We start from the raw sequence: 23,377 nt of genomic DNA on the forward strand, positions 1-23,377 counted from the left end.
CCGAACGCGGAAGCTGAGGTGCAAAGAGCCCATTCATGTTTCCAGTCCATTTTAGTTTTTCTTAATATTTTTCTTCTACATGTAAATTTTATCAGTGATTTAACGAGGAAAAATACGGCAAAATTTCTTTCAAATATTTTAAAAAGGCAACAACAAAATCTGTGATTTTGATTAGAAAAACCACCAAAAAAAACGAGCTATACGGTTATAATTATAGTGCAAATGGTAAGCAGTGCATTTAGAGCTGCACGTTTATTTATTTATTTAATTTCAGACACAAACTAAAAGCAGAAAGAAAAAAGTGAATAATCATATGGATTGACATGCAGTTTTATATGATTTGTTCAAAAAGAAGCAGTTGGAAAATATAACAAATTATGATTTCCACCAGTTCAAACTCTTCAGTTATTCCCACATTGAATCATGTTTAAAACTCACGTTAATTATTTATACATATTTAATATAGACACCCATCCTATACGACATAATAAGCTCCTTATTGATGCTTTACTAAAAGCAGAGTGAAAGATTCATTCTCATTCATTTAAAGCATAAAAGCATCACGCTGGATGTTTGGGACCAGACTAATCGCTGGAACAGACCAACTGACTCATGCTGCGTTTGCTTCCCGTTGGAAAACAGGAACGTGTTTCCAGAAGCGGCCATCTCACCTCGGTCCGTGTCGTACAGGAAGACGAACTTCTTCCAGTCGTAGTGGTCGAGCAGGGAGAGCAGCGCGCGGCGGATGGACGGCCGCAGCTGCAGGGCGAACTGGCTCTCGCCCTCGGTTGGGAAGCTGGGCGTGATGAGGGAGATGTGCAGCGCGCTGCAGAACGACGTCAGCGTGTGCACCGACCGCTTGTCGTACAGGCCGAAGATGGCGAAGACACCGCGGGAATACTGCGAGCAAACTGCGGACAAACACACAATAGGAGGCAGTCAGCAGCGTGCAGAGGTCAAAGGTCACCAGCCTGGGAGCAGGGCTGGAACAGAGAGTCAGAAAAATTAGCTTTAAAATGAAATCCAACGTAAAATGAACAGAATTTGTGACAACAAACCGAAGCTGCTGGATTTAATCTTTCGCTGAGGCTCAAGCACTGTAAAAACACAAAATCATACCAGATATTTTTACCCAGATTTTACTACAAATATCTCAGTTCACTCGAAACAAAACAAGCTTAAAAGCAACTTTTCAGAAAGAAATGAGTTTAAGTCAGTAATGCCTTAATATTTATGAAAAAGTTGTAATTCCGTAAGCATATTATTTCACTTATAACATGAGAAAAATGTTTCATTATAAGTGAAATAATCTGAGAACGTTTTTATAAATATAAAACATTATTAACTGAAAACAAGCTAATGTATCCTGCTGAAACAGTTCATTGTTAGTGGGCCTGTCATGATAACAAACTCATAAATTATGCCAGCAGTTGTCACCACAAACAATAATATTTATCCAGAGTTCTGCTTTTTAGCAAAAACCTCCAGCAGTTTTTACTAAAATGCAGAAACGCCCACATATAAAACAAGAAAACTGTTGTGTCTCAGTTCCTGTTGCTAAAAATACAGAAAAAAAATGAAAACTTTTGCTTTTTTTTTATCTGTCAAACCTGCAAAAGTTGCAGAGATCTGACTGCTTTTGGTTGATTAAAAAATTCTGTGATTAATGTGTTTATTTAACAAGTAAAAACAAAAAAAATGAAATGGATTTTGTGATTCAAATTTATTATTGCCACAGGCTGTTTATAAAGAAAATAATCTGCAACATTTTCATCAATATTCTGTTCAGCAGCTCTTATGAAAAACTTTTCAGTCCCTCCAGGATTTCCAAATTGTTTTTGTGATTTTTTTGTGATTAAAATCTCAGATTTTGTGTTGATAATTTAGAAATATTTGGTAAGATTTTTTTTTCTCATTAAATTTCTTCATACAGAAGAAAAAATGAGGAAAAAACAAAAGTGACTCAGGTTGGAGTCACAAGCTGTAACTCAAAATCAAGTAAGGCTGAGGCAGCAGAACAGTAGAAGAAATAAACACTGCCCCCTGCAGGTCAAAGTTAGCATCATTTAAATTTTATGTTTTTGCCTTTTTTGCAGAAAAATTCACAAAAAAAAATAAAATAAAATAAATAAATCAGGAATTTGATGATTTTGTGTGAAAATCCAGAGAAAGTGACTTTTAAAACCCTTATTTTTTATACCAGAGGAATGAACGATGCTGTTAGCATAGAGGCTACATGCTAGAATAAAAGCTAACAGAGCGGTTAGCTGGAGCACGGAGGTGGAGGCTGATGGTTGGGACTCGTTCTGATCAAACATTTCCTCTGTGCTGACATGAACAGAAACAAACCGTTTCCTTTGGCCACGCTTTGAGTTAAACAGAAACTTTGATTAGCATAAAGTCAACAGCAGCTCTCATTACAGAGATGCGCGCCGCGGCGCTAATGGCCTCCTTTCTTCTTCTTCTTCTCCTCGCTGTGCGGAATGACAACAGGAAGGAGATAATGAGCCGCCGCTGCCAGTCTGAGCAGAAAGAGAAGAGGAAGAGCTCAAGATGTCTCTGAGGTAAACAAACATTTCCTCTTCTGTTCGACACGCGGCTAACGCAGACGGTGGCCAGATAAACCCTCTAGCAGCAACAACCGTTTTCATCTCAGAATATTTAAACTGCGGCTCCAAGAAAACAACAAATATTAACTCCAGAGAAGAACCACTTCAGAAACACCCAATATAAACTTTAACACGACTCAGAAATTCAAGAAACACAAAAAAGAAAAAGCAAATAAAATCAGACTTTTTATGTTTTATGACAGGGGTGATCAAAGGGAGGCCCGTGGGCCATTAGTGGCCCTTAAAATTATTTTGTTGGGCCTCAGAATAAAAGTCAAGAATAGAAAAAACAAATGATGACCCAGAGATGTTTTTGAAAATGTTTATTTTTCTTTTAATAATGTGAAAGTCCAAAGTCATTTTTATGTTCTGGGTCTTTAATTTTATGTAGAGTTCATAAAAGTGTTTATTGTTGAGCAGATTAAACAAATAGAAATAAACACAATTTTACATCTTTATTTTAATGAATTTTCTCACCCTCCAACTGTTCTGATTTGCCAGTTTCAACAGAAAAATTTAGTATTGTATTGGTAATGTAACATATTAATAATCTAAACTAATTCTTAATTTATTTCTTAGCAGAAAATGTTTTTATTACATAAAACAGAAATGTTCAATGAAAACTGTCAAATTTAAACAGCAGAAGAGCCACAAAATCCATTAAAATGTTTTATCTGATCAACAATAAACAAGATCTTTACAAAATCTGTACAAAATTAAAAACCCAGAACATAAAATGGCTTTGGATTGTTGCGTTATTAAAAGAAGAGCAAATATTTCACATTTTTAAAATTGCTTTTACCATTCTTCACTTGTAATCAGGGGCCAAAAAAATAACTTCAAGGGCCACTAATAGCCCCCGACCCGCACTTTGATCACCACTGACTCTGGCAGTCCACATGCTCTCTCTCTATGCTCCAGTACTAAGGTCTGGATTTGGGGAAGCATCATCTCTCTTAAATCTTCTAATGAAACGTTGAAACTTTCTCCTGTTTTCATCTCATTTTATCAGATAAAAACCATTAAAGGAACAAACTAAAACTCCTGGAACTAAAACCAGAAGGTCTGCTGTTAGCATTAATGCTAATCTAATGTAATAATGACTGAATATTGAATAAAACAGATGAGAAACACTTCAAAAGTCAGCGTTTCTGTCCATGATGCGTCTACCCTGGTTAGATGTTGGGTCTAGAAATTGGCAGCTAGATGTGTTGGTGAGGAGCCGTTCCTGGCCTCGGCGGCCATGTTGTGTTCACTGATCAATAATTCATATCAGCCATTGATTTACTGCTGAGTTATGAATCACAGACTCATCAGTGGCTCTCTGCGTCTGTTTTCCAGCTCACTGATTCTGGTTTAAATCTTTTTTTTTTTTTTTTTTTTTTAACATTTCGGATCAGACGCTGTAACTCTGAAAAATAAATATCTAGACTCAAAACTCCCAACAAAACTGCAGCATAAAGAGACAAATCTGGACGAATATTGTCCTAATTTCGTATGTCAAAGCTTTACTGACAGAGAAAAGTGTTTCAATATTTTAAAGATTTTATGTGACAGAAAAACGCAAAGAAAAAGAAACGAGAAATAAAAATAAAAATCTGCAAAAACAGTGATGGCAGCATCATTCTGTGGGACAGGGGAGTGTTTAAGAGTTGATGTGATGTGGATGGAAGAAACCTGGCAGTAGACTGGAGTCAAGGTTCAACTCCCTAAAGCAGAGTCATGTGTTAGAACGGCCTAGTCAAAGGCCTAATTCCAAACACGACTTAAAAACCTGATTTATGAAGAATGGGAAAAAACGCTCCGGATGTTCACATGTTTTAGATAAAACCCAGAGAATCTGCAGCCAGATCTGGATCTACAGAGCTCTGACTCATTCCAGATTAATATAAATGTATGCCACACTTTTAAGATTTTTTTTGTTGAAAAAAATGTAAAAAAAATTATATTTTTTCCTTCAATTTGACAGGTTCTTATAAATTTCTTAAATTTTGTGTTTGGGTGTTTTAAGCTCCATCAGTGGAAAAATTAAGGTCAGATTTACCTAAAGCAGGGGTGTCCAAACTGTGGCGCAGGGCCCTATGTGGCCCTCTGTATGATTTTTGGTGGCCCTGATCACAGTTCAAGAGCAGATTAAAGTTGGTTTGCTGGTTCAAAAAGTTTAATGCAGATCCGCATTTAGAATCAAATTTGGTGACTTTTTTTTATTCAAAATACAAGTAAAATCTTAAAATGGAAAATGTAATAAAGTATTGATCCAGGTTTCTGATTTTAATTTAATGGTAATGCAGACATAGACACACCCAAGAAATAAAACTATTGTCACTAAACAGACACAAAAATACAGAAAACAATACATTATTTTTAATCTGTGGGAGATCTGACTGATTTTATTTCATCACAATATTCTGTGATTTGTTTTACTTAGCAAGCAAAAATAAATAAAACCGTCTAAATTCAGACCACCAGAATAAAAACTTTTATCACCCAGGTTTTAGTAGAAGAAGAAAAATTATAAATCATGAAAATGGAAAGTTTGTTTTAATTTACTATGTGATTAATTGATTTATTGATTATTGCTACAGGCCTCCTTATCACTAGAATACTGATAACTTTGTGGCCCTTGGAGGAGTTGCAGAGTGTCATTCTTGGTCCCCACGCCCAGCGCTTGGCCCCTCAGGTAGCCGCAGCGATCCGGCCCGGCCCGCTTAGTGGTGACCCTGAAACGGCCTCACACTCCACTGCACATCCAGGTCAGCGCGCCGCTGCAGCGGGTCGATGAGCGGCACACTAACACAGCAGAAGCCCCGCCCCCGCTGCAAGGCCCCGCCCACACCGCCATGCTGGATCCATTTATCGAGCCGTGCTGCACAGAACGGCCGGCGCCAGTTCTGCTGACGGTCGGTAAGGGCTACGCATGATTCAGAGTAAACTCAGGGTCAAAGTTCAGCTGAGGCTGAATTAATTCTGCTGACGTTCACCGACTCCTTCCAGCTAAATTATCTCACATTTTCTCACATTAAAACTGAAAATTACATTTTATTTCTCTGGGATTTTAGGTGATAAACATGGGGTGGTCAAAGTGTGGCCCGGGAGCCTTTTGTGGCCCTTGAAATGATTTTGTTCGGCCCCTGAATACAAATCAAGAATGGTAAAACAACAGATGGCAACATTTTTTAAAGTTACTGTTTTAGTTATGAAATCATTTTATGTGTATAAATGATTTTGATTATATTATTGGACAAAATGTAAAGTTTGTGTCTGCTTCTCACTGAATGTAGTTTTTTATTTTCATGTTTTTAAAGCACTTTGAACGGCCTTGTAGCTAAAATGTGCCGCACAAATAAACTTGACTACTTAACTGAACAATCTGAAGCCCCGTTTGTGTTTTAGCGTTAGCTCAGCTTCTGCGTCAGCCAGCGGTCTCCAGCATATTGGATGATGTTGAATCATTTTTCATGAATCAGTCAAAGTCTGAGGAAACGTCTCCAGAAACACAGCAGGTCTGCCGATGAAGACGACAACGTCGGCCATCTTGGAGGAAACGCAGCAGGAGATCAGAGCTGCTGTGCAACATTTTCACAATGTGCAGAAAATCCATCAACATCAAATTAAATCTGAGAAACAGAATATAAGAGCAGCTCTAATTTCCTGCAGCAGAGGATCATGAACATGTATGAGGAAATCAGAGAGTTGCAGCATTAAGCGTCTCATGAGCATGTTTGACAGAAACACGCCTGCTTCCTGCAGCCACACCGTTAAACCTGCCACCTTACAGCACTCTGCTGCCTCCTCTCATTCCCCAGTGTGTGTGCGTGTGTGTGTGCGTGTCAGAGTGAATAAGACTCTCATGCCCTGTGCTTCTGTGCAGTCGGGTGGAAGCTGCAGCACGTGAGCATTTGTACGCAGGAAACCCACAAACGTGCAGCAGGAGGGACAGAGAGACGTCACATCATGCTTGCTGTCGTCACACAGCGCAGCGCCGCATTCTGTCTGCTTCACTTGGTCTCCCATCATGCCCTGGGAGGAAGGAGAGATGCTCCACTCCTTATCCTCATCCTGTTTTCCAGCAGCCTGTCACAAAGATCAGAGTCCTGAGGCTGAACGCTGGAAGGATGAGAGGAGAAATTCATCCTGATGTGATCTGAGCCTGAAAGGAAGAAACTCCTTAAAACTATTTACCACGATATAGTGGTAGTGTAGCGCTTCAGCGTTAGCTTCCTCTAAATAACATGTTGGTGTAGCGCTTTAGCATTAGCTTCCTCTAAATAACATGTTGGTGTAGCGCTTTAGCATTAGCTTTTACTAAATAACATGTTGGTGTAGCGCTTTAGCATTAGCTTTTACTAAATAACATGTTGGTGTAGCGCTTTAGCATTAGTTTCTATTGAATAACATGTTGGTGAAATGCTTTAGCATTAGCTTATATTAAATAAGCTAATAACATGTTGGTGTAGCGCTTTAGCATTTGCTTCTATTGAACAACATGTTGGTGAAGCGCTTTAGCATTAGCTTATATTAAATAACATGTTGGTGTAGCGCTTTAGCATTAGCTTCATCTAAATAACATGTTGGTGTAGCACTTTAGCATTAGCTTCTACTACATAACATGTTGGTGTAGCATTTTAGCTTCTACTAAATAACATGTTGGTGTAGCATGTTAGCTTCCTCTAAATAACATGTTGGGTAAGGCTTTAGCATTAGCTTCTGCTAATACAGTGTTGGTGTTGTATTTAGCGCTGTCTGCTTTCACCAATGCAACTGAACGTGGACATACCTAGATTTTAAAGAGCTAAATTTTCCTGTTTCATTGTAATTTGACGGTTCAAACTGAGCTGCAAACATTTGCATCAATTTTCCAGATTTTTGCTTAGATCCTGGCGTGAAGCTGAAGGATTTGACTAGGAGGATAATTCAGCCTGCAGACTTTAACTTTATGATCCCGCTGTGCAGGAATCCGTAAACACAGCAGCAGCAGCAGCGTGGCTGTAACTCAGCCACAGCGGCACTGAAGCAGGTCAGTAACTCTACGGCTTTCACACTCATGACAACAGGTGAATAAAATCTACTCTGACTCTTAAAAACAACAAAAAAAAGCTTCAAATGAGGTTCAGCAGCTGACATCCTCAGGGGATTCAGTAGAGAGCACCGAATGCTTCTGAGTGTGAATATTTTAAGTGGCGCCATTGAGGTGTGAGTGAACTAAACTACTTTTAATGCTTTATCACTTAGCATCCATAAAACATGAGGAACCAGGAGGGAACACAGACAGAGATCAGTCAAATAAAAAGCTTTTACAGTCACCTGTAGGGAATGATAATTTGGGATCTAAACGCCGAGTCATCTCCAGGATGAAGCTTCAGATTAGCTGTTAAGACACCAAATTATCTTCAGGTACAATTAAACTTTTTCCTTTGGTCAAAAGAATAAAAAGACAATTATTTAAATACAAACCTGTTAAGATTTGATGGAATTAACAAACATAGCTAAAACTGTGTTTCATTTGGACAGTGGTTGGCATGCTTCCGCTAACATGCAAAGCTTAGCGCGTTAACATTCTTGCTAACTCTGAAAATGATTAGCGCACTGAGCTTCCACTAAATTAATCTTTCCAGGCAAATTCTAAAGTGCTAAGTTAGTTAGCGCGGTAGAACTTGGTTATTCATTCTACTGTAATAAAATTAAAGAAAACAAGAAATCTGATTCCAGCAGAAACATGAAACTGAGCATCAGAACATTGACTTCTTCTGGCTTTCTTCTTCCAGCTGGAAACGATGAATCATTTTCTGTCTATGTCACATTAAACTTACATAAAACCTTAACTAAAAACTCTGAAGTTTATTATTATGTGACAAAATGTGAAGAAACTCTTCTGCTGTTTTTTCTCCCATAAATTAACCTCCAATCATCTTATTATCTCCATATTTGCTGCTTTTTCAGCAGAACTGCCTCCAGCTCTCTCTCACACAGATCCGGTCGCTCCACACACACACACACACACACACACACACACACACACACACACACACACGGATATGTGTGAATCCCAGGTGGAAACATGTCAGCAGTAAAACCAATAAGCTGCGGAGCGGCTCCCTGACTGCAGCGTTTTGACAGATGCTGCGCTGCAGGTGACTTGGCGATGCCGATGTGTCGTTTTCCTCATGAAGACATCAAACGTGTCACCAAACAGATGCTGTACAGCCGCGGCCATTTTCAAACTCTGGATCTGGACCCGTCACCAAGTCAAACCCAGACTTCTATTATCACTATTCATAATAATAATAATAATAGTTCATGATGCAAGAGGAAAACTCATCCTTATTTAGCCCAAAGCCAAATTAAATGTCGTTACTGGATGGTATTGGTCTAGTAGCAGTCAGTATTCCAACAATTCTGTACAGGCCTCTGATTGAAGACTGTTGCTGTGTGACAGTCTCATACTAACATGCTGACAGCTCAACCTCAGCTCAATATAAAACAAGTGTTTTAGAGAGAGACACTGGAGAAGGGGAGATGATGGATGGAAGAGATGGATTGAACTTCCTCCTTCTCTCTCTGCTCTTTGGTTCTCGTTGTCATGGTTGCAGATCATAACAAATATCCAAAAGTAAAATTGTGAGAGATAAAGAGTGCTTCAAGTGGAACAGCATCCAGAACCAGAGGGAATAACGGTCCAAACACACAATAATTCAACCAGAAATATTAGAACTGAGCTGCTCTCTAAGCTCCTCCCCTTTCCAAAGATCCTCAGTAGACTGAGATGTGTGCTTAATGAGGACTTCTTGAAACTTTAAGTACAAACCCATAGGCGGATTTCTAGGTGAGACACAAACTAACGCAAAAGTGAAAGCATAACTGACAAAAACAAAAAAAAACAAAAAATTCACAAAAGTAGGTGGAGCCAAGATAGACTCAGGGGCGTGGCCAAGTCAGCGGAGGAAGTTCAGCACTTTGTCGCTTTATTTAACAACTTTTCAGATCCTCAAGGGACTTTTGATTTAAAAAGAAACTCGTCACAAATCTAGATACTTTTTCTGTTATTGGAAGTTTTATGGGGACATGTGAAAAAGAAACAGCTTTAAACAACAGGAATTTTCTCGCAAAATATTACAGAACCAGCAGGTTCTTGTATTTTCTCAGGTTATTAAACATTGGTTTAATCTGAAACATGCAGGCAGGACAAATCTGGACTTTGAGCCCGTATGAAGACTTTTGGACCCAGTTCTCAAAGGTTTAAATAAAATTCAATTTAATTTCAATGTTTCCGTCCTTTGAACCCAGAAGACGAGCCTGACGTTCCTGAAGACGATGAGACATTTCTGGAAGCGGGACAACAGTTTCTGTTCAGGACCGGTTTGAGATTTATTGTTCTGTTTCCAGTTGCCTGAGGTTCTGCTCCAGCAGTAACTCGTCCTGTTTTCTATAGCCATCAGCTTTATAAATGGCTGCGTCTCCGCGTTCAGCCCAGCTGACGCCAACACCCAGCTGGAGGCCAGAACCATAAAGAACCGGATCATAAAACCAGAACCAGAACTCTCCATACGGCTCAGCGGCTCCCAGACAGAACCAGAGATCCAGAAGCAGAAGATCAGCAGGTGGGTCTGGTCGTTTGGACCAGAGTGTTTAGACGGCTCCGAGATGCTGCACTGCCAAAAATCTAAATCTTACCAAATATGTTCAGTTTAGTTTCCAATGCAAACAGTTTAGTTCACCTAAAATAAGATAAAACAAACAGACAAGTAACTAAGTTTTAAGTTAGTAAATCCTGGCAGATTATTTAACTCTGGCATGATGATTTTCCCATATTATAAATCACATAACCTGCCAGTGGAACTAATATGTTCTCATTTTAAAAAGGCATTTTTTGACACTTTTTTGTTTTGTTTTAAATGTCAAAATGTATATTAGACATTTAAAATTTACATTTTAAATATTTTTGTTCTTCCATTTGGGTTTCTACTGTTTCTAAAACTGAGATCACTTAAAAAAACAAAAACACACCCAGCTGTTTTTCTGCAAGAAGCTAATGTCTCTTTGGCGTCTGGAAAATGAGCCGTTCAAATACATCTGGATTGTTAACTCATATTCCACACTGTGCCGTTACCTAGAAACCTCAGTAGAGTTCCTCTTTGTTACCTAGCAACATAAGCTGAGCTCCAGTATATTTGTTCAGCTGGTTTTACCGCTGTATGCATTGTACAATGGCTACTGTTATTGACTCACCATCCGGGAACCTCTTGCTGGATTCTTATTGGTTGTGCAGGAGGCTCCACTAATGCTGGTCAAAGATGTACGGTTGTATAATTGCATATCTCTTTGTAGCCATTCTGACATGTGAGTCTAAACACTGTGTTGGGGGTGTGTCCAGCAGCAGCTTATTTAGATTTAAAGTGACAGAGGCCCTAGAGCAGCTGATTCTGAAAGAAGAACTGAGCAGACTGAAATGTCATTATCTAAGAAAAATTCTGTCTAAAAAACTGGAGAAACATGTTCTGTATGCTTTGCTAACCTGTTCAAGGAAACATGTTAGGTTACAGGTTATTTTATTTTGAGTGAAATTAGGTATTTGTAGAAATGAGACAGAAATGCGTGGTAGATGTTGTTTGTGTCGTGTCCCTCTGTGTCCTGACCCGGTTCATCGTCCTGTCAGTCTCCTCCCAGACCCAGAGTGAGTGATGATTCCCCTCCAGGCCACCATGATCACTCCTGTCTCTGGATGCTGCTCTGGGTGGATGACCGGTTTGGGACGGCCTGACCCGGTCCGGTCCGGTCGGGTCCAGCTCTGAGGGTGAATGGTTCTGACAGCGTCGGCTGAAAACGGCCTGCTGTCCTCAGAGTGAGTGGCTCGGTTAGCGAGCGAGGCGTCCGGCGCTCTGCTCGGTTTGTTCCCCTGACCGAAACCGCGTCCTGTCAGGGAGGAGGCTCCGCTGGGGCCCGGAGCCGACAGCAGACCAGCAGCCACCTGACCCGGCCTCGTGGTGCAGCTCTGCCTCCGGCCCACACTGTGCTCTCTGAGTCAGAAACCATTAGCTTGCATGCTAGCACCGCCCATCCCCCACCAACAAATACAGAGAGAAAAATCTGCCTTCATGACATCAAGTCATCATTTATCCTGCAAAAAAAAACAAAAAAACAAGCTCTTTACTTCCTGTCTGATATTAAAGGTGACGTATTACGGGTTCTTGAACAGATTGGAAAAACATGTTTCTACATTTTTTACACAAAATCGATCTTAGTCTGCTCAGTTCTTCTCATCTAGGTTTCTGGATGTCAAGTTAAGAACAAAACACTTCTCTTTTCCAGCAGCCATTGTACAGCGCATACAGTGGAAAAACAGGCGGAACTTTGCTGGGGTTGCTAGGTAACGGTGCAGTCTGACTCAGCATTCTACAGGTCTTTGAACAGCTCATTTTCCAGACACAAAAAAATATTAACTTATTGCCAAAAAACACTTTAAGTGCTTGGTGTGTTTTTTTCTAAAGAAGTAGAAACTCAGAAGCACAAAAACCTGCAAAATGTGAATTTTGCACAATTTGTCCCCTTCATGGCTGTTTTACTTCCCAATAGTCCGGCAGACCCGGTTCCATTAGAACCAAAACTGTATCATCTGTTCCATCTCCAGCTGCTGTGGTTCCTTCTCTCTGCTCTGTATCAGACCAGGAAAACAAGAAAACTTAACCAAACAAATACTTAAATTTTTACCTGAGAATCTTTAATTCAGCTGACAAATCTGCTGACTCATCATTTTCCTTTTAGGTCCAATTCCTTTTCATTTATTTTACTTTTAAATGTGAGCAGCTTTAAGATTTGACTGAAGAGGAAAAACGTGGTATTTATTATAGTTGCATATTTTTGTGTTTGTCTCCAGAGTTGGAGTTTAAGTATCGTCAGTAGTTACTTCCAAATACACGAGTCATATATTCAAACTTCCTGTCAAAAACAGAAACAGTGAACTATAGGTTGTTTACGTTAGCTACAGCTAACAGGCTACGCTAGTTTTCTGGGGGAAAATCCTGAATTACAGAGCAGATATCAATGTTTCTATAGTTTCAACCAATAATTATATTAAGACCCTTCATTAGTTTTGTTCTAATTTTTGAGGAAAAATTCAAAACTTGTGAGGAAAGCAATAAGTTGATAAAGTGTTGAGATGTTGATGTTTTCACGGCTGGTCGTCTGGGTTACTAACCGGTCAGAACTCATCAGAACTCGCCGACGGGTCAAAACCAGATCCAAAAGGGACTGACGCGGTGCAGGTAGCGTTCCCGGCCACACCGCTGCACCGAACGCTGCAGAGATCCCAGAAATTTTTAGAAACAGCTAAAAGCGTCTCAGAAGCTCAGACAGACAGAAGATATCAAAGAGCATGCGATGTTTAGAGTTCCCTGGCACAGAAACGCCTGGAGGAGGGGCGACGGGATATTTAGAACCTAAAGGTGAGAATCCAGCCGGGTTCCCAGGAAACGCTCGGAGGAACTCCTGATGGAGAAGCTGATCTGCTGCTCCCGCTAACAGCAAGCTACGCTACGAAACGACAAGGTCAAACCAGTCCAGGGACACGGTCATCATTTCCGTGGCAACCGCTGCCTGGTCGCCCCCTGCTGCAGGGCGGCAAACAAAAGACGCCTTTGTTTACCGTTTGTGTTTCAGCTTCAGCCAAAAGAAGCAAACAGTTCAGGATCAATATGAGAATACAGTCCTCTGCATTCAATTATACATTCAATAAATTTATAAATAAATATAAAAATGTACCCATATGTCGATAAATAAATAAATTTGTGGATAAATTAATTTATACATAAATACATATATTCATGAATAAATATAACTAGATAAAATAATTAAATTTATGTCTAAGTAAATAAATGGATAAACAGTTATGGATAAAAACAAGATAAACACGTACATTTATAAATAAATTATAATTAAATTGTTTCGGCTTTATGGATCTGCAGACAATTTATCCCTATATAAACCAATAAAAAGCAGCGATCTTCTACAAGAAGTTCACATCAACTAAAATAAACTGTATTCAGAAATTAATTTAAAAACAAGAAAACTGAACAACGATGTGAGAATTTTGCACAGTACAGATTCAGTTTCCATGAACGGAATCCTGACAATGAAATCCATGAAACCAACCTGGAAGCAGACGGGTGGGTTTATGAGCAGAGAGTCGGGCCGAAACATGGAGCCTCGTGTTGGAAACCAACTGGGAGCGCCGAGAGGCTCCTATGGGATCCTGAGTGGGTGTGCGTGTGTGTGTAAGGATTTACAGTAAGTGGTGTTTGCAGAAGAGAATCGAACACCGGAGAAAGAAGCTACATCAGTGGCAAACTCCATCAGAATGCTGGGAGAACTGGGAACACCCACAGATAGAGGGTTCCCCAGTCCTCCCAGTGTTTCCAGTACTCCCAGTTCCCCCAGTGTTCCCATCCTGGCGGGTCCAGAGATCCTGCTGGCAGCCATGGAGATGCCACATCTCTAACCATTATCATTAAAGCTCATCCAGTAAATATCCCAGACCCAGTTTGTTGTTTCTCACTTCGCCGTGAAGATCGCAGCCAATCACAAGCCGACTTCTGAAATACCTGGCTCTAACCAATTACACACTGGCTTCATCAGAATCTGTCCTGGTTTACAGGAGAAAATGGGTCCAAAGGGAACCAGAACCACAATGAATGAGAACAAAGGGGAATAAAATGTATTTTAATAATAATAAGCTTTGAAGGACTGAGCCATAAAGATGAGAAATGGACCGGGTCAACGATCTGTTTCAGTCCGACAGGCTACCAGCACACTCAAAACTGAAAATCCTGTCTTTTTATGGTCAGTGAACGCACCGCACTGAGAAAAGAGTCAAACATTAACAGCAATAATTTGGGTTCATAGAGCCTGCCATACTAAGTCATTTTCACCATGGTATTAATTTATTTATAAATATTCCACAATCTGTATTGAAAAGTTTGAAAAGTGGCCAAAAAACAAACAAACAAAACCCCAAAAAACTAATTGATTAATTTCTAATAAAAGTCAGGTAAACTCCACTGGGCTTGATGTGCTTTGGGCAGATTAAACTAACATGCAGCTTTCCAGCCATAAAACCTCCAGATGGAAAGAAATGAAAACACTGTGAAGTAGAGAAGAGGTTCTGTGATGCTGTGGGCCTGATTCGCTACCAAAGGCCCTGGAAACATCAGCATTCTGAGGACGGGCCGCCGTTTGGACTATTGGCAGGAAAACTGCGTAAATCACATCAAAAATACTTCAGCAGAGACAAGAAGTGACCTAAAGCCTGGATTATCTACAGGAAGTGACATAAAGCCTGCACCATCTACAGGAACTGACCTAAAGCATGGACAATCTACAGGAAGTGACCTAAAGCCTGGACCATCTAAGGGAAGCTACAAGAGCTTAAAGGGATAAATCTGTTCCTCCTGCTCCTCATATCGTCTCTCTGGAAACGGTTGGATGGCTGAAACGCCCTCTGGTCTCCTTCCTCCTCCTCCTGCTGCAGAGCATCAATAGAGCGGCTGTGAATTGTTTCAGCCTGTCTGTTTAATTGCTTCTGTCGTTCAGGACGGCTCCACACAAAGCACCGCTGCGCAGCAGCAAGCGCCACTGTGAGACCCAACCCTGGTGCTGGACCAACACCAGAAACCCAGTCAGTTCATTTCAGGGTCTGTAATTAATTCATTATGTTTACGTCCATAAAATGAGCAACATAAATTATTGAATAAATAGACAAACAAGCTTGTTTTAAATGTATTTAGAACCATCAGATTGATGCAAAGTATTATTCTACCTACACTCAAGAAATGAGAATATTCATTCTGATGAAGATGATTTTGAAAATTGACAACCTTTTACCTTTAAACAGGTATTAAACATACTTTTCATTAAGGTCACGGTTCTGTATTAATCTGTTTTTCCATTACTCTGATGTAATCACATCAATATTCACATTTAAATGGTTTTACTGGCTGTAAGCAGAAAATCAGCATAACTAACATAAATAAAAGCTTTCAAACTTTGATCTGGTGCAATTCATCAGTATGGATTTCTGAAATAAACAGGCTTTTAAATAATGTTCCAGTTTATTAAATGTTTCTCTATTTATCTTCCCAGAGTTTCTCTGATCGTTCCTGGATCTCCTTCAGCTCTGCGTCTCCCTCTGCGGATCAGACTCCAGCATCTTTATTGGGGTGAGCCTGGAGGCCAGCGGACTTCTTCTTCTCTGGATAAATCTCCATCTGAGGAGGACAGCGGCGACTCTGACCTCATTACCGCTGCTTAGCGGCGTTAGTGTCGCCGTTTAATCTCAGGATTTATCTGCCTCCACTTCCAGCTGCATTCCTGCCTCTGCAGCCGCAGGAAGAGCTGCAGCAGCAGCGAAGCTTTCAGTGCAGCCGTCGGCTCTAAGGGAAATAAAACCTTCCAGTAGAAGAGAAGGTCTTCATTAGCCTGGAAGGTGGGTTTGGACCAAATATCAATAAGTCATATCAGAACTTTTTCTTGACTTCTAGATTTGTTTGTTTTTTGGTTTAGACGTTTCGTGTTTCATGTTCAGGTTCATGAGGTGAGGAAGATCGTCGTCGTCTGGATCTTCATTTTTAAGTCTGGTGATGCAAAAACAACTTTATTCCCCCATCCTGAAACACATCAACACGACGCGCGTGTGTGTGTGTTTTACATTAGCCTGATGTCAGAGAACATCAAGAGGTTTCTCCTCTCCCCTGAGATTACTTCATCTTCCCTCTCAGTCTCTGGTTTTTGCAATCGCTTCATTCATCGCAGGTTTAGTAGATTTTTTTAAGTTTTTCCCTGAAAACAAACACTGCTGGTTTGCATTACTTTTTTATTACTCTCCAAACCCTATCCCTCTGAATAGATTGTTTTCTTAAGGTACAGACACAGGAACGATGCAAATAAAAAACAGAAGCTAAAAATGCTCCGAACACAAAATGGAAATATGGTGCAAAAAGGAAAAACAGCAGCAAACGTTGCAACAGAACAGAAAGCAGAAGTCCTCCTAACCAGCAGGGGGAGTCGGCCAGCAGATGATCTGCGACATGATGCTCAGTAAAGAAGAAACAAAAGCTGCGTTATACTTTATGTCTTTTACCTTGAAAGCAGCAGATTTATTTAGGTAATATCACCGACTCCAGACTCCCCCTGGTGGTCTGGAGGACTTGTGTTTAATGGAACGAGTTAGCAGCTTTGATACTTGATGTTCTTATTTGTAGCATTTTCTTCTTTTGTTTTCATTTTCTGTGATTGCAGCTTCTTTGTTTAAATTTGTTTTTTGGAGTTTGCGTCGTTCGTGTGTCGTTTTCACCTGCGAGCGGCCGCAGTATTTCCTAAAGATTCACCGATCTGACGAAAAACGATTCCTGGTCTTCATTAGGGTCTGATTGTGATCAATCCAGATTCTTTATTCTGTCAAGACCAGCTCAGACCAGAATGCGCTGCAGCTTCAGCCCGCAGCACTGTGAGTCACCACCGTGCTTCAGTGTGACTGGTTTTCACCTCTACAGTCAACGTTATAATCAAAGTTAATCTCTGAATGAAACACCTGGCTGTCAAACAGAAATCGATGATTTCTGTTTGAGTAAATGATCCAGTAACTGGATCAGCAGCGTTCATGTTGAACCTGCTGCTTTTCTGTTCCTCTGCTACTGAATTATTCATCACCTCTCCAGGCGGCGACCGATCCGGTGCTGCTGTTATTTTAGGATCAGATCTACGTTTCCTTCCAGGTTCTGAAGCAGAAAAAGATCCGGTCCAGTAGAAATCAGCATTTATCTCATTATTTATCATGATTAATTACAATTAATATTTAAAACTCCTAAAAACTGTCAGAATATTTAGTTTTAGTTGTTTTTTTCACCACTATTTGTCCAATGAAAGCATCAATAAATACAGATAAATTAGAAAAAATGATTAAATCAAGTTAGTGTGAGAAGAAATCAAACTTCTTCATGTTACTGCTGTCCAGATGAAGCGTTTTGTGAAATAGGAATGCGTTTCGAGGAGGATTTGTGTTTTTTTTTGGCCGCAATTACGGCGACACAGTTACAGTCATGGTGTTAGTTTCAATGGGAACTGATCAAATTTTATCGATACAGATTCCATTATTGATCTCACTTATTGATTATTCTCTATGAGTTGGGAAATAAACTCTAATTCAAAATATGAACCATGTCGTATTCCACTTCCTGTCTCCACAGGAACAGGAAGTGGCCCTGCAGGAGGGAGGAAGAAGCCCAGGTCTATGAATGATAGATGTGTCAGGGTGAGAAGCCTAATCTAATCTGGAATATTCCCAGTGAGTCGGATTTATGGTGTTTTTTTCTCTTCTTTTGTTATCGGTGCAAAGCTCAAATTACATCCCACACATAAAAACATAAAACATGCCGTGAATGCAGAGCAGCAGCTGAAGCATGAATACATTATGTGTGGAAAACAGGATGAAGACGGATTTATTCTCCATTCATGGCTGAAATAATATTCTGCTGTTAATCAGTTTCTTCAGCTCTGCTGTAAAACGTGAAGCAGAACCAAACTACAGAAACGGTCCTGCTAGAGTCAAACTGGACCAACATTATGAATATCTTCATTCTTTAAATGAAGAGCAAGTAGGTGAGGATTGTTTGCATGTCATCAAAATAACTTTAATTCTAATAGAGAAACTCATTTATACAAACATTAACAAATGTTTGTTTTGATCATTTTAGCTTGAAGCTCATTTAAACCCCCAACCTCACTGATTTAATGCAGAAATGATGTCAGACACCAAGGTTGATGTTTCTCTTCTACATAAACATCAAACATCTGGGTTTACAGATCCGCCGGAGACACAAATACGAAGCGATTCTTCAACAAATAACTCCAAAACTGTTAGATGGCTAAAAACTCCTGATGGAAATCAGAACATCAGTGTCGCAAATTATCAAACTTAAATTATGTTTTAACTAAACCTCAGAAATCAGAAGTGGGAAAAGTGGATTGGCGCATTCTTAATTTACATCATTTAATCACATCTTCAAGTTGACCATTTTGTTGATGCTCTTGTGGGACAGAAAATGGAGAAAGTAGAAACAATAACATTTGAGATAATGTCAGTTGTTCTTTTTTACCATCAATAACTGAAGAATAAATCATAATTAGACATTTTTCCCGATGAATGGCCAGTTCTAAGTTGAGGAAGGAAAAGGCGGCCATTTGCATTTTCAGTCTCTTTGCTGATAATGAGCCATTCGTCTCCTTCTCTGCCCTCTCTCCTCCTTTGCGTCTGTCTCTTTGCTGGTGTTTGTCGGATTGAAATGTCTGCCGATGCTCCCATCATGCTTACTGTTCCCACAGGAAGCAGCCAGTCAGCGGATTTAGCCGAGATCTGCGGTCAGGACTCAAGGACGATCCCTGATCTCCGCCGGAGAGCAGAGGGGCATGATGGGAGCCGGCCGCAGTGAAAAGCTCGATTATATGAGTTTTGATTCCCCGAAGTGAGCAGCGAGGAAAAGTCAAGGGCGTGACCTCCAAATCCACAGCTAGCTGTCTGAGGGAGTCTGCTGAGTGTTACCTGAAGGGTTCAGGGGGGAAATGAATCTGCAGCGTACGTTCTGTTTCCTCTGCAGTCAGCAGTAAACAAAGTTTGCTGCTCCTGCACCTGATACGTCTGTGTTGCTAATGCAAAAATATCTGCAAAACATCAATACGTGAGAAGCTGAAAAACAACACAAAAAATACTCAATGTAGAAAGGTTGTTTTCCACCAGCGTTACAAGATGCAGCAAACTTTGTTTTTAGCGCTAGAAAATGATATTTACAGTAAGAATGCACTGTTAGCTACTGATACTTTTAGAATGATTACTGTTGATGGATATCTGTATGAAGATTGAGATCTGCAGCAAGACCAGAGGTTCAAAAACTATCAGGAACTGGATCAAAAAGCTGTTAGGATGATAGAAAGCTTTCCTGCAGCTGGAAAACATCAGATGTATACCTGGGAATTCAGCAAAAGTTTAGATTACTTGGCCGGTCAGGAGGACAAAAGAAGATTGTATTTTCAAAGTCAGATTTTCAATTCAAAGTCATGATTTTTAAAATATTCAGTCATAATTTCACCAAGTAATTCATTCATTTATAAATGTCACAAGTCCAAACTAAATATTTAGATTAGAGCTAAATAGTTAGCTAGCAAGCTAAACATTTAGCTGCAAATACATATTGAACTCTGAGCTAGCTTCCTATTTAGCTAGCCAGTTAGCTCAGCATTATAAACATTTAGCATGCTAAATATTTACCTCTGAAGTAAATATTTAGCTAGAACTATGTTAGATAAATATCTAGCTAATATGCAAAAATAGCATGACTCAGAGCTAAACTTAATATTTAGCTAATTAAAAGTTATATATTATGCTAATGTGCTAATTAACTTCCAGATAAGCGGAAGTGGAATATCAGAATAAAAACTAGGTTGAGACTGAATGCTGATAGATCACTTTAGCTGTGAATTTGTCAATGTCTGTATTGCCTTTAAAAAACGTCTCATCCTTGGTTTTAAGCTGAAATGCCGTTTAAAAAAAGAGGAAAAGTAACAAAGAGGTGACATGAAGCAATTCGAAAGCAGCAATTTATAAAGAGGTTTGGACGCCCAGCTTTTATTTTGTTAGTCAACTTCTGGTCAACGACAGATGAATTTGTATATCAGATAAATATAGCTAAATGTTTAGCTTCATACTTAATATTTGTCTAAGAGATAAATAATTAATTTGAAGCTAAATATTTAGCTTGTTAAATAAATATTTAGCTTCAAGCTAATTACCCAAGTTGCTAACTGAATATTTAGTTCACTTAAATATTTAGCTTCAAACTGTAAGATTTGAATAATGAAAAAATTATGAAAATACGAGTTTGAGCCTCTATTTTTTTCTCTTGCAACTAAATTATTAGTGTTAATTTTTGACTGTAGCTTTACATATGGGAGAGTTATAATTGAGAGACGCTCAGAAAGAGCTAAAGAGGACAAACAGATTCAGAGAAAGCCCTGAGGCTCAGGAGCAAACCGCCTGCAGTAATCGGTCGAATGAGTCAGTGACCTCCTTTAACTCCCCCCTCATTTTTCCTCTTTAAATCCACTTTTATCTGTAATTCTCATTTTCAATCAGCCTCGCTGATTAATTTGTGTTCTGTCAGATTGATTTTCCTGAAAAACTGGGGTTTCCGAAGGTTTAAGGTGACAGACAGGCTAATAACAGTACCTCAGTATGAAAATGCTTTAAATGTTCAGACTAGTGATTTTTCTGACTCAGTGAAAAAACGACATTTTGGATTCTGATTTCCTCTGACCAGTAAGTCAGCGCAGTTTAGATTAAGAAATTAAACTAATATCACGTTCAAGTGACAAGTCTCTAAAAATCATGGCAGCGGCTCAGGTAAATAGTAAATATATTGATAATTCAGCTATGGTGCTCATCATCCATCAGCCAATCAGAGGAGATGTTTGTACCTGGGAGCGGCTATGTATGAGGAAACTGTAGGCGGCTATTTTACAGAAGAGCAATGAATTCAACACATTGAACTGTGATGTTGTGAGACTTTCACACAGTGTCTGAAATATAAAGTCTTCATCCTCCCCCCACTTCCTGTCGTCTTCGTTGGCGTTTCCGCCAGCAGTAACATCGAGTAGTTGATCACGTGATTAGAAAAAAGTGTTTCCATTGCAGTTTTGCTAAATACATCCATTTTGATACAGTTGAAAAATCTCCTCATCCTAAATTTGCGCGTTTCCACGAAAAAATTTATTCCAGTTGGCTAGATGTCAGGCTATGTGGAAACGCAGCTACAGACACTGAGGTCTGTGAACAGGAACGCCACCGCCTGATTCCTCTGAGCCACAGACATCTGGATGGAGCCGCTCAAACTGCAGGTGAAGGAGCAGAAACATCCAGCTGGGAGAAAACACCTGGGGTTTTACAGAGTATCAGCCTGGCGGGCCTCCAGGCTTTACCTGCCCACCCACCAGGCTGAGCATCGTTTACTTATTTTAAATGATTTTTATTTTTACACCGCTAACAGTGATAGCAAAGACGGGTTAAACTAGACTGATGTAAAATAAAACATCAGCAATTTTAGCAGACAATTATCTATTTAAAAAGAAAATGACATTTGACTGGACATACACAATCTACAGAAAAATTTGTTTTATTAATCCACTGCTGGATTTTCTTTGTTGTTTCCAAAATGTCCTGTCAACTTTGAACATTTTTAACAGAGAAACTCGGTGGGGCAGCCTAGTGTCCCCTAGCGCCAGGCTGAGCAGGTTTTCTGACGGAAACACTGATTTGGTGGCAGCACTAAGGAAATCTGTTTCCAAGTCTCAGTGTCGGCTGTGTGAAGGTCATGGCGACCTCGGGCTGGTTTCCACCTGGAGTGAAGCAACACCTCACACACGGCTTCAACAGCAGCAGAGAAAAACCGACTCTTCCTCATCAGCTCATCCTCTGGCTCTCTGACCACCATGGGGGGCGGGGAGGGGGGAGGCTCGGATAAAAGTGAAGTAATTGGCCAATCATGCAGCAATCAGGGGCTTTTCTCTGCTGGACTGCTGGAGAGAGTTCAAAAGCTGCAGCCGCTCCAACAACACACGCGCGCGCACACACGCACACACGCACACACACACACACACACACACACAGCGGCACAGTGATGGTCCAGAATTGATAACCAGTAATCATCTGATCTAATAATAGATGAGAGCGAGCAGTAGTAGAAGAGTGAACATGCTGCTGTTGGTCTCCATGTTGGGACCCGGATCATTCCTCTGAGGAAAACCAGCAGCTGGACGACACAGCGCCTCACACACACCACACACACCCACACACAGCTGCACTGAAACCGAGCTAAGGCCTGTTACCAGACGAGAAGCAGTGACATAACAGTAATGACATAATGATGCAAGATCAATAGACTTTATAATGAACATTTAACACTGGAACTGGAAGACACTTTAAATATATTTAAAAAAATCAGATATAACATTTTAAATAAATAAACAAAACAAGAAACACAACTAGGTTACACTATGATTGTAACTAAGCAATCAACCAATTAATCCAGGATAAATTAAAATGCGCTCCAAGACTTCTATTCTGATTTATTTACACACTTCATAATGTGTTTTATTAATGGTTTCAGTCTTATGCAAGTTTTATTTCCTTTTTATTTGTTGTTTTTGTTCGTTTTCTGTGTGAGTTTTCAGTACAAAAGGACAGTTTATTAGACTTTTAGAAGGCGATGTTGCATTATTATGTAATTATCAATAAATTACTTGACAATGGTCCCAAAAAACAATTGATTATCCCAATAATTACTCGGAAAATTGATCATCCAGTAAAATGTAGTGCACAGCTTATTACTAAATATGACTAATGTATGTTCTTTTTACTTTTTTCTTACGATACCGCTCTATTAAAGTAGAAAGCTAAACATTTAGCTAGCAAGCTAAAAACTTAGCTAAAGGTTAAATATAGCTTAAAATTAGCTCGCTAAATATTCAGATTGAAGCTAAATATCAAAAACAAAGTTACAAGATTCTTCAACTAAAATGGAGCAGAGAAAAATACAACAAAAAGTTAACATTTTAGGCCATTTTTAATCTAAAACATTTAAGTTTCAATGTTTTGATGAACTAAATGTTCTGATGGCCATTTTGTGGTAGAATGTGGTTTAGTGATGTTGGTCCGGTGAACTGACCCCTTGGTA

At 39.7% G+C, this 23,377-nt stretch overlaps 1 protein-coding gene and 1 long non-coding RNA gene across 3 annotated transcripts in view; one reads left to right on the forward strand and one right to left on the reverse strand.

Annotated features, from left to right (window-relative positions):
- The window catches only part of LOC103155416 (glutamate receptor 4-like), a 98,134-nt gene that overhangs the window by 60,597 nt on the left and 14,160 nt on the right, over window positions 1-23,377 (reverse strand). For both annotated transcript variants that reach the window (XM_016663532.1, XM_016663531.1), the window contains exon 3: window positions 672-911. In XM_016663532.1, coding sequence (XP_016519018.1) covers window positions 672-911 — 240 coding nt within the window. The remainder of the gene's footprint in view (window positions 1-671; window positions 912-23,377) is intronic.
- LOC107833679 (uncharacterized) lies at window positions 2,139-5,974 on the forward strand. Its single transcript, XR_001659452.1, has 2 exons — window positions 2,139-2,564; window positions 5,195-5,974. It is a non-coding gene; the product is annotated as an uncharacterized LOC107833679 (long non-coding RNA).

This window comes from Poecilia formosa, unplaced genomic scaffold (assembly GCF_000485575.1).
Source record: "Poecilia formosa unplaced genomic scaffold, Poecilia_formosa-5.1.2 Scaffold427, whole genome shotgun sequence".
Taxonomy (NCBI): domain Eukaryota; kingdom Metazoa; phylum Chordata; class Actinopteri; order Cyprinodontiformes; family Poeciliidae; genus Poecilia; species Poecilia formosa.